An 11,373-nucleotide genomic window follows, 5' to 3' on the forward strand; every position below is an offset into this window, starting at 1 on the left:
ATATGATAACCAGAAAGCCAAAGGATAAAATGATAAATAGAGTACTTTCTTTACAGTAATAGCACAATGTTAATGGATTAAACTCCCCAATCAAAAGACACACACAGGCAGAACGAATGAAAACGTTATGGTTCATCTATATGTTGTCTACAAGAGATTCACCTTAGAAGCAAGGACATAAATAGGCTCAAAATGAAAGATTAGAAAAAGATATTCCAGGCAAACAGTAATGCAAAAAGGGCTGGAGTAGCTACACAAATATCAGACAAAATAGATTTTAAATACAAAACTGTAAAACAGTGAATCATTTTAAAAAATCTGTGCATCCATTTATGATTTACCAAATTCCTGTAGTAATCGTGTGTTCTCTGCTAGCTCACACTGTAAGCCATTTCTATAAATTAAGGCCTTTGCATTACAATGGGTCTTTTTATTGTGAATAACCATTTGTTTACCTTTGTTCATATTACTTTGTTGAGTACCCAGACGTTTACATTTTTCGCCAGCATGCATTCAATTGCAGTCCAATGCAGATATACTTAGTGCAGTTAAGATTGTTAACGTCCTAATTTCTTTTCATTTCTACTAATAGAAATCTTAAACAGAATTAAGATACACTTTTCAACAAGAAAGTGCATTTTCATATAGTTATAGGTCATGGGACATGAATGTGAAGTGAATAAAAAATGTAAATATTCACAGATAATTTCATAAATACAGCTCTCACAGTATTTTCTCATTTTTACCTCTATTGATTTTTTTACCCATGGATATTGTGTATGTGAAGTGGTTATGGTTTCTTTCACAAAGGACCAATAGATTGTTTAATTCCTTCTTTTTCACAGGTAAAATTAAAATGTAATTCTTGAAATGCTCAAATAGCCAGTGTGTAAAATTTTGGCATCTGACTGTAAGGCTTGGATGATATTAACAATCACGCGACACTTGTAGAGAGATTTGGGGCAATGTAGTAATTTCATTTGAAGGAAAACCCTTATAAAATGACAACCAGTTGCCTTCTAGATCTTAAGGTGCTTCCTTTTTTCCAGTTTAATCAATTAGATTAGCATTAGTTTTCAGTTTTTGCTTTTTTTTTTCCTCCCTTCTCATTGGGCCCTTGCAATACAAGCAATGAGGGAGATATAATTTATTTAAGCAGCCTATCAATGATGACCATTAGATAATTTAATACTGGTACTTTTATGTAAAACCCAGGGAATGTCTTCCCAACATACATTACTCAAAACAACTGGTTGTGTGCCTCCCTTACAGCAAACACTACAATGAATGTGTCAATGTGAATAGTTTAGAATGCTGCAAAGTGTAAGCTAATTGATTCCTTGAAAGTAATAACCACTGGTTATATGGTAAACTTTTGTTCAGTATTAGATATAGTTGCACTTGATGCACTTCTGTGAGGTTCCAAGCATTTATACACTTTACCTGCCTTCAAACCTATTTTTGTGACATGTCAGCACAGATAAAACACAAACGCATTGAGAGCACTTTTTGTAATGAGTTTAACCCCCACACCAAAAACGAATGCCAAGTAAGTAAGGCTCTAACTGTGTCATCAATTTATCCTAGTACCCCAGTGTTCATTCCTGCTACTTGCATATTTTCTTAAAAGAAATAGCTGTTGTTAATGCCTTTTTGTTTTCCCTTGAGTGTACCTTACTGAATAAGTATAGGAGTTTTAGGTTTACCATGTGAGTCTTGCAATACTAAAGACATTTTGAATATCAGTTGTGATGGAAATTTCTTCATAAAAAAGCCTTAAATAGAACATTGTTTTTTAGATCAAAGTCTCCCCACCCTCACAAATATAGTTACTTTGCAATAAAAATTGTGGCCTATTACAAAAAAAAAAAAGAAGGAAAGAAAAGAAAACAAAAACACAAAGAAAGATGCTTTCTTTTTTCAGCAGTGGGTGACCAAGCACTGGGCAGGGCACATTGCCAGTCTGCTTCGCTCTTTCCTCTCCTCTGGGCCTTGTCTCTGCAGTTTTGAGCTGTGCTATGGGTCTTGTATCTTGGCAGCTTCTTTCCATGCCTCTGTGCCTCACTGATTCCATCCTTGGGCCTCCAGGATCTCTCCTTCCGTGTCTGAGGCTATTTTTCTGCCTGCGTGGCTTTTAAATCCTCTGTTTATAAAGGACTCCAGTAAGATTCAGATCCATCCTGAATGAGGTGGGTACTATCTAAAGACCCTATTTCCCAAAGATCCTACTTGCAAAGAGTCCACATCCCCAGGAATGGCTGAACTTTCAGAATATACTTTTCCAGAGTCTTAACAGCTTCAAACATCCTAGACATCTTTGAAAAGGTTTCTATTGTTTTTTAGTTCTTACCAAAATAACTCTATTTATTTCCATATCTAGGAGACACATAACAAAATAAAACAAAAACAACAATTTAGCCATTTATTATGGTTTAAATTCAGGAGGAGTATTTTGAAATGTGGTCTTCCAGAGCAGGGGCCAGCCTGCAATCACAGCACTAGACTAGGTTTTATAATTTATGCCTTTTTCTTGTGTATAGCCAGCTCATTTTCAATCTACAAACATCTCTATATCAAATCCTGAACTTAACATCTGCTTTTCAGGACATTTACCATACTGACAAAAGGCAAAGTCAGACTTAAAAGTCTCTTGATTTGAATTTGAATCCTGACTCTACCATGTAATAATTGTGTGTTTTTAAGGGAGATGTCTCACATTTTTCTGCTTCATAGTCCTCATTTTTAAAAGGGAATAAAAAGAGTTTCTAACTCATAGACTTGTTGGAGAATATTAGTTAACATGTCTAAAACATGAAGAAAAAAACTATGGTCATTTGGTAAACAATTAGTAGATATTGATTACTTTACAACTGCTCTATTCTCAATATCTTTGAACTTTTGAAAACATACCAGTTCCTAAACATGAATTATGCATCTTTCTCAATCGGATCATTCTTTGTCAATAAGAAGTAAACTGACCCTTGATTTTTAAGGCAACAAAATCTTTTTTTTTTTTTTTGGAGGTACCATGAGGATTGAAGCTAGAACCTTGTGCATGGGAAGCAGGTTCTCAACACTTTGTTTGGGCTCTTGGAATCGCAATTTGAGGAAAATAGATTCAGGTAGCAACATCAATTTTATCCCATCCAAGCAAGGGTATTTTAAGAAAAAGGAAGTCACAAGAGTTAAGTTTGGTGGACATTCAGGACATTCCAAATGTCTGTCAGGTTGAGTAGTTTACAGATTTCTTAACTTGGGGATTGTTCACAGCGTTCAGATGTTCTCAGGGTTTTGAGAAGCTTTTGTTGCCTGTGGCTATGCACACTTTGTCAGTCTGTGATATATGGCTGAGGTGCTTAAGAGTGACCTCCTGAAGGGCTTCCTGACTCCTTTTTAAATCTCTTAGCCATAGCTCACTCTATTTTGTTTTATTTCTTTTCACAACTTATTGACAACAGAAGACACAAGTTCAAAGTCCATTGGATATTTTTAGTTGTAATCTTTCTTGATCTAGTTGTGGCTTTGTTACTGATGATCACTCAGTGCTTAACTTCATTTTTCCTTGACCTTCATGACCTGTATTCCCCCATTTCCCTGAAAATATTTCTGATTGTTGACACAACTGAACATTAAAATAATTATGGGAATGAAGTTTATGAATTCAAAATCTGTGGGCAAAGGATAAATCCCTGAATGTCAATGCACAGGTTCCCTGTGATTTCCCAAATGAGATATATAGCAAAATAGCAAGCAGAAGGATATTGTCACCAATTTACCATCATTCAAAGCCTATCAGACACCTAAGATTTTCTTCCACAGTCATCATTTCAACACAGAAAGGAGTTCCAAAAACACATACCAAATAAAATTCTCTGGGGTTCTTATCATTTGAGTTGCCTGTTAATGAGTTTCAAACTGGGCTTCTGTCTGTAATTTGAGTTACTAAAAGACATTGTTCCTCTCTCTCCTGAGCTACAAGGTTCAGGTGGCCAATTACAGGTGAACTACCTATCCCTGCCCTTCTGAAGAGTTGTATCTGAGAATCATTCTCTTGGTTGATTATTCTAGCACAATATTTAGAATTGGGGAAGAAAGTAACCAAACAGCTGCCACTGTGGTAGGGACAGAGAACGTAAAAAAGAAACTCCTTCCACCCATATTTTAGGATGTTATTCTTTCCATGTAGCTGGAGGGAGAAGTCAGGACCATGCTAGCTCTAAGAGAATATACATTCTTCAACTTCTGCCTTTCTGGGTTTATAGCTCTATGGTAATCACTTTTCATGTCTTTCATATTACTCCCCAATAGAAAAATCATTTGCATTTCCTGTTATTGGACTATGAAAATCTGTTCCTCATCAACAGAGAAGCTTCTTGTTCCCAGGAAAAGATCAGAGATGAAGGATGTCTTCTAAGCCAAAAAGGCCATGAGAGAGGTAATTTTCTCTCCAAATGCTCTAAAGTGTCTGTCTCTCAGTCTTGAATACTTCTCTCTCCTCCACCGTCCTTGTCTTTCTGGCTCTCTGAGGTGTTTCTTTTCACTCTGAGTCTTCTTATGGATTTTTCTAAATGCTAAGACTCAATGCTCAAGCTTGGGAAGACTTTCATATTTTCCATACTGTGGGGTCAATGTGCTCAACTACTCTGAGCAGTACCTATTATAAAACTGTTTGACCGCAATATTTGATACTGGATATTGGAAATAGCAATTCCATGTATTCTTGGTCCAAACTGTTTTATTCCAGGCTCTAGGAGTTTAATGCAAGAAGATCATTTCAGCTGGGAAGAAAATATTCAGGGCAGATGTTGAAAGAGTGTATCAAAGTGGTGTGTATTTTGGTTCTTCTGTATGCTCCAATCAAATGTGCTGGAAAATTTAATTTTCTGCTGTACTAAATCCCTCCAACTTCAAAACTGATGAAACTAATGTTACTGCTAAATTGAATGAGAAAGGGGTAGAGCAAAGAAATATTTAAGAAAAAATTAAGTGCATTAACATTATTCCACACCTATTTTCACCCTTCTCTTTTTCTGGAGTTTCCCAGGTACTCATGGGATTTACACTGCCGCAGAGTCAAATACTCTTTTTTTGTTTCATTTAGAGCACTCGCTCTCTCTCAGTAAATAGAGGAAAACAGTGAACCTGTTTATCTTCCTCTTTTCATTGCCTATCAGTGCCAGCATTTGTGAAATTAACCTTTTAAAATTACATTTGAGACTGAAAAAAATGTATAGAAGTCTATGTAACACATTCGTTTCTTAAAAAATGCATCCAAGATACTGCTCCCCTTGGAAAGGTTGTGATAATGTACGTGTTAAACCGTAGGCTCACATTGGACCATGGACAAGTTTCCTAACCTATCTCATTCTAATTCTTCATCTGTTTTTTAAGTAAGGAAAAGAAAAAAGGATAATTATAGCCACCTTACCATTGGTATTTGTGAGAAATATATTTATTAGTACATGTTAAGTGATTGGATGGTGCCTAGATTATCTTTTTCATTACAAGCACTGTCACCATCAAAATTACCTTCATCAACCTCATCATCATCATTTCTTCAACCTAAAGGTATTTTCATTATGGCTTTGAAACATAACCGTAGATTTAAATACATACTAATTTCAGTGGAATAACCCCTAAATAATAGAATTGAATTAACTTAATAGAATTCAAAAATCCAGCATCCTATCACTATATGGACTGGCAGATATTGCTGTATGACAGAAGCATGTTTGAGTCCAGCTTCCACTTATGGAATCACCCTAAGCTAATTCGTGCATTAATCTCTCATATTTCTGTAAAGAGCACAGGTATTTCTAATCACTCTGAAAAATGGTTCCTTTCTCAAACTTCTATGTGTCCATGAGGTACTATGAAACCTCTATAAGTGCAAGTGAATGCAATGGAGATTTACAACATTAAATATGGAAAAATTAAAGCAATTATCTGCTTAATTCAGACAGAAATTTCCAAATGCAGGATTGTCCATATTTTTTAAGAGTAGCATTAATTATTTATTTAACTTAGCTTGTGCAGATAGTAAAGTGGTTTACTTTCCATGAATTAACAAATGCAAAAATAAGAGAGACCCCTTAGACTTGATTTTTTTGTATTCAAATTATTCTACCCACACATGAATTTTACTTGTGCCATCCTTATTGCATATTAGTCTACTAGGCAGAACTAAGATGTGAACTGAATATAAGAAGATGAAAAATGAATTGAAGAAGTCCACAAATTCTAGAAAGTTGTGCAAATTTCAATATTAATACCGAAAAATAATTGGAAAGAACAAGGACTGATGGCACTGCTCATTTGTAATTAAGTTGTTTACTTGTAAAGTCATAAATAGAAAAATGGACCCAAAAATGATTAAATAAGTGAATGGAAAAAATGAATGCGTGGGAGATTGTAGATGGAACATGAAGGAATTAAATAATTTTCCAGTAAAGTCAAAATTGACTAGTGGGTGTGAAATGATGTCTCAGCTACAGGGATGTCACAGGTGTTGGAAGAACACAAGTATATGCACTACTAGATCCTCCACCATTGCTACACACAGGCACATACACACATACACTAAGCATTTCTTCTCTTGTCCTTACTGTTGGGTTTTTAATCAAACTTTGTGTAACTGTAGTCATTGCACCCAAAATTTAGCTACACAGACAGTACTATCCAATTCTTCATTTTCTTCTTCATTCAACAAATCCTATACGGGTCCACCTTTGGGTTTTTCCTGCTACTGTTCTAACTGTTCCAGATTTAAAATGTTACAGAGCACAATGACTGCCATCAAGTAATTAAAATGTCATTGGGGAGGAAGGAAAGGAAATTACTGCACACATCTTAACTACCAAACAAAAGAGTGATTTGCTGTGATGGTACAAAGGGGAGAGTCTTGCTTATTCTGAATAGATGGATCAGATCATCTTGTAAAGAAAAACAGTAATTATTAAGAAATTTTTAAGAAAGGAGGTACAGGGACAGGATAGAAAGAATACAAAATTGTAATTAGAGAGATTAGAGTTGGAATCATAGTCTAAGAAGATATCCAAATACCTTTGTTTCCTTATTTGAACATTCTCAACAGAATGATTTCTAACAATTTTTTTGAACATTAAGAAACAAAAATGTTTAGGAATGCCCAGCACTTATCAGGCACTCAATAAATGACATATGTGGTGAGCTAATAGAAGGTAATTTTCTGGAAGATATAAGAAAAAAAGTAAAAATTTAATTGAAAGTCAAAATATTAAAATGATTTGACTAGAAAGATATGGTATTCTAGACAGAGCAGAAATTTTAATAAAGGTAGGGAAAAAGGAATATCCATGTTTCTTCAGGGGCAAGTGTAATAGTCAGGCCTCAGCACTGAGACTCTAGATCATAATGTGTGACTAACTTACAGACCCATATGTGTCAGCTGATGGGAACACATTCATTGAAAAGCCTTGATTGGAAAGCACTGTTTGATAGGAAGTTCTCCTTACATAGTGGAGTCATATTCAGATTCTTGAGATTGGTAATTTAGACAGTTGTAAACCTTGAGTGCTCCATTTTTTTCTTCTGATAAATGGATTTAGCATGCTCCTCTATTATTAAGTATATCTCAATATCTAACAAAAACATAGGAAATTCAGGCAAATGTGTGGGAAAATGCCCTTGGCTGCATCTCTCAATTTTGTACCAGAGTGTAAATTAGAAATGTAGTGAAAGTGCTATGTTATAACCAAAATAAACATTTTTAAAAAATCTTTAGCAGTATATACCATAGATAGAAATTAATTGGGAATAAAAGACCAAGTAAAAGAAAAGACCTATTTTGGAACATAGGAAATTCCAGTAGCATCTACAAAGGTAAGGGAATATTGCTAAGCGCAGGTTCTGTTCAAGAAAAAAAAATTAGTAATGAACCAAATCCTGGAAAGTTTGTGAATTTCTTAAGCAACCTCTGAGAGAGAAGTTTGGCTATTAGTTTATATATTTGTTGGGTTGATACAGGGTTAAGGATTGAAGCAGCTCATCAATCCAGGAAGAAAGATATGAAAGATCCAACAAGTCATGTATGACATATAAACTAGTTGAGATGAAGACTTCCATCCTCTGATAATTGAGTTTGATCAAGAGATTTCAGGTTTGTTCCTATGTTTGTTTCTAGAATAATCTTCTCTAAACAGCCTTGGATAACCACAGCACCATCAGCGAGTTCATCCTCCTGGGTCTGTCTGCTGATCCACACATTCAGGCTCTGCTCTTTGTGCTGTTTTTGCAAATTTACCTCCTGACTGTGACAGGGAACCTGATGCTGCTGCTGGTGACAAGGGCAGATCCTCACCTGCACACCCCCATGTACTTCTTCCTGAGTCACCTCTCTTTCCTGGATATGTGCTTCTCTTCTGTCACAGTGCCAAAGCTGCTGGAGAATCTGTTGTCCCAGAAGAAAACCATCTCTGTAAAGGGATGCTTGTCTCAAGTCTTTTTTTTGTTTGTGAGTGCAGCCACTGAGGTTGGCCTGCTGGCAGCTATGGCCTATGACCGCTTTGCTGCCATCTGCCATCCTCTGCTCTATGGTCAAGTGATGAACAGCCTGCTCTGTAAGGGCCTGGCTTGCAGTTCCTGGGGCCTGGGCTTTTTTGTTGCACTCCTCAACATCTTTCCAGCTATGAACTTGGACTTCTGTGGAGATTATATCATCCCCCACTACAGCTGTGAGCTGCCCTCTCTCTTCCCTCTATCCTGCTCTGATGTCTCCTCCAGTTTTACTGTCTTGCTCTGCTCCAGCCTCCTTGGTGGACTTGGAACCTGTTTCTTGATCTTCTACTCTTATGCACGCATTGGTTCCACCATCTTGAGAATCGCCTCCTCCTCAGGTAGAAGGAACGCCTTCTCCACATGCTCCTCCCACCTCACTGCAGTGCTCCTGTATTATGGCTCAGCTTTCTTGCGCTATCTCATGCCAACCTCAGGTTCTTCATTGGAGTTGATCTTCTCTGTACAGTACAGTGTGGTTTCTTCCTTAGTGAATCCCCTCATCTATAGCCTGAAAAATAATGAGGTGAAAAGAGCTGTGAAAAGGATATTAAAAAACATTTCCAATATTAGCCAACCAAACACAGAGGGTGATGGGTAACTAGTTTAATATGGCAAGATATCTGATGAATTGACAATAAGAGAGTTTCCTGATTGCTTCTCAAAGTGGATGTAGAAATGTAATTGCACGATTCAGAGATCTATTAGGGTAACACTGGGGAGATTACTTCAGTTTAATTTTGTCTTATAGGCAGAGCAAAACATTAAATAACCATGTTAATTTAAATATTTTTCTATGGTATAGTCTTTGGGCTGTATTAATGGGTCCTTTTACCATCTTGTTTGTGTTTGTTTTGCAGAATAGTGAACCTCCTGGGATGAAATCACCAAGTGCCCAAATCATCAGAGAAGGGAACCTAGAAAAGGGTGTTGGTCTTGTGTCTGGGGAAGGTAAAAGTTTGGAATGGAGGGAGGTGCCACAGTGTTAATTGAGAGGTTTAGATTTTGAGAGATCTAAACCTAGCATAGGTGGGGAGTATCCAGAGGAGGTAGGACTACTGGGATAGAGAACGGTCCATCAGGGGATCCACAAAAGCAAGTTTCTAAAAATCCTAGAGAGGAAGAAACCATTAAGAAGATGATTTCATACAATAGACAGTTTACAGTGAAATGTTTCTCTCTTTGAGTATGATATTGGGATACAAGCAGAGAAGATAACTTTTGAGTAGTAAGAGGGCATATTTTATGAAAACAAGATCAGATGGGGGAAGGACAGGAATTAGAAGGCCATACCCATCGAATAATGCAGAACATTGGTTTGCCTAAGCAATTTGTTCCTCAATCAGTTTCTTAGGGAGTGATTGCTTGGGTCTTCATTGAAGAATTGATATTCTCTCCAGAAATTTATAATAAAGTACAAGATTGGGATTTGAGGATGAAAGAATTTGTGTTGTTTCCCCAAATATGAGTACACAACATGGTTCCCTCCCAAGTATAAGAGACTAGAAAGGAAGCCTTCTCTACTGTCCTTGCACTTCCCACTTCTTGATGTCCCTCTTTTCCACCTAGGCACCCATTACTGTTAAACTGCCCTCTGAGAATTCCCTTTTCAGTAGTTTTGCATATCTCCAAAGAAGAATTAAGAGAATTTTTTTAAAGTAGCTTGTCATATAACATTGCCTTTTTTCTCTTATTCTGAGATTTGCTTAAATATTAACATGTAGTTGTATTAATCCAATTTTCAGGATGTCAATGTGCATGACTTAATAGTAAAATTTTTCATCTTTCCTGTAGATAAAAGAACACAATGTATATAATGTATATACCAAACCATTTATTAATCTAGTTCAGCTTCTTTTTCAATGTACTTACTCATACATAATAGTAACCATAATACCCATTAATAGGCATTTTGTTAGATAAAATTGAAATATAATTTAAAATTATCAATAAATATTAATATATATTGTATTTAGTAATAAACATGAAAAATATCAAAACAATAATTTCACCCAGAGAAAATCATTATTTGTGTACATGTACTTACTCCATGTTTTCATTTATTTTGTGTCCATGTACCTGTTTTTAATTGCAGTTGGTGTATTTAACAGACACAACACATTCAGATATATCAGTGAAACAAGTGGTTTTGTTACTTTACTCTGCTGAATCTTCTTTCTCTATGTTGTTCAATTTTTACTTTGAGTTTTGTTCCATTTTTTCATGCACTCAGAAAGCCCTTTGGTTAAGTATAAAGAAATCATCATATTTTTAGAATACGTAGTATCGTATTTATTACTGAACATGACTACATCAAGCTGCCCTAGGTATTCTCATTTTACTCCTGTGATTTAAAAAATCTTACTAAACTTGGTCTCAGTCACAGAGTTAGAATGCAGTAGAGATGGAAGACAAACACAAGCAATACTAATATAGATCCATATTTTTAAACACAAGGTTGAGAGAGCATGGAAATAATTTATTACTAATTCACTTTACAAATGTCAGCATATTTTGCTCATCACCAATTGTATATTCTGTCCCAGATGTTACAATCTTTGCCCAATGTTCAAATAATGGATGCCCTGAATGTGGAAATACACTGAGACTTTAAAGCTAGACATTGGCTAAGAGAGTCTTCATTTGGAACTGACAAAAGTTTTGCTCCCTTTGCTTCATATTGTGTATATGGAAATGATGTTCATGTGGCCATTTGCCATGCTTATCCCAGTGAAAATTTTTGTAGCCACTCACAAGCACTTTCTCATGGTCCTAGAGGTCATAGACGACTTGAATGAGGATAATGATAAAGGGTCCACTTTATTAGTATATCTGAACAGT

General features: G+C 35.9%; 1 protein-coding gene across 1 annotated transcript; it reads left to right on the forward strand.

Annotated features, from left to right (window-relative positions):
* The first annotated feature begins 1,468 nt into the window (after positions 1–1,468).
* On the forward strand, positions 1,469–9,133 carry LOC139440084 (olfactory receptor 8S1-like). The gene is made up of 3 exons (XM_071218725.1): positions 1,469–1,549; positions 4,309–4,435; positions 8,181–9,133. Exons 1-3 carry the CDS (start codon positions 1,469–1,471, stop codon positions 9,131–9,133), a joined length of 1,161 nt encoding a protein of 386 aa, XP_071074826.1.
* The last annotated feature ends 2,240 nt before the right edge of the window (positions 9,134–11,373 follow it).

The sequence above is a fragment of the Dasypus novemcinctus genome, chromosome 12, assembly GCF_030445035.2.
Source record: "Dasypus novemcinctus isolate mDasNov1 chromosome 12, mDasNov1.1.hap2, whole genome shotgun sequence".
In the NCBI taxonomy this organism is placed as follows: domain Eukaryota; kingdom Metazoa; phylum Chordata; class Mammalia; order Cingulata; family Dasypodidae; genus Dasypus; species Dasypus novemcinctus.

Coding starts and splice junctions, on each gene's coding strand:
- LOC139440084 (XM_071218725.1), top strand. CDS start 1,469: ATGTCAGCACAGATAAAACACAAACGCATTGAGAGCACTTTTTGTAAT. Junction 1,550..4,308: donor ACACCAAAAACGAATGCCAA/GTAAGTAAGGCT, acceptor ACTCCCCAATAG/AAAAATCATTTGCATTTCCT. Junction 4,436..8,180: donor CCAAAAAGGCCATGAGAGAG/GTAATTTTCTCT, acceptor TTCTCTAAACAG/CCTTGGATAACCACAGCACC.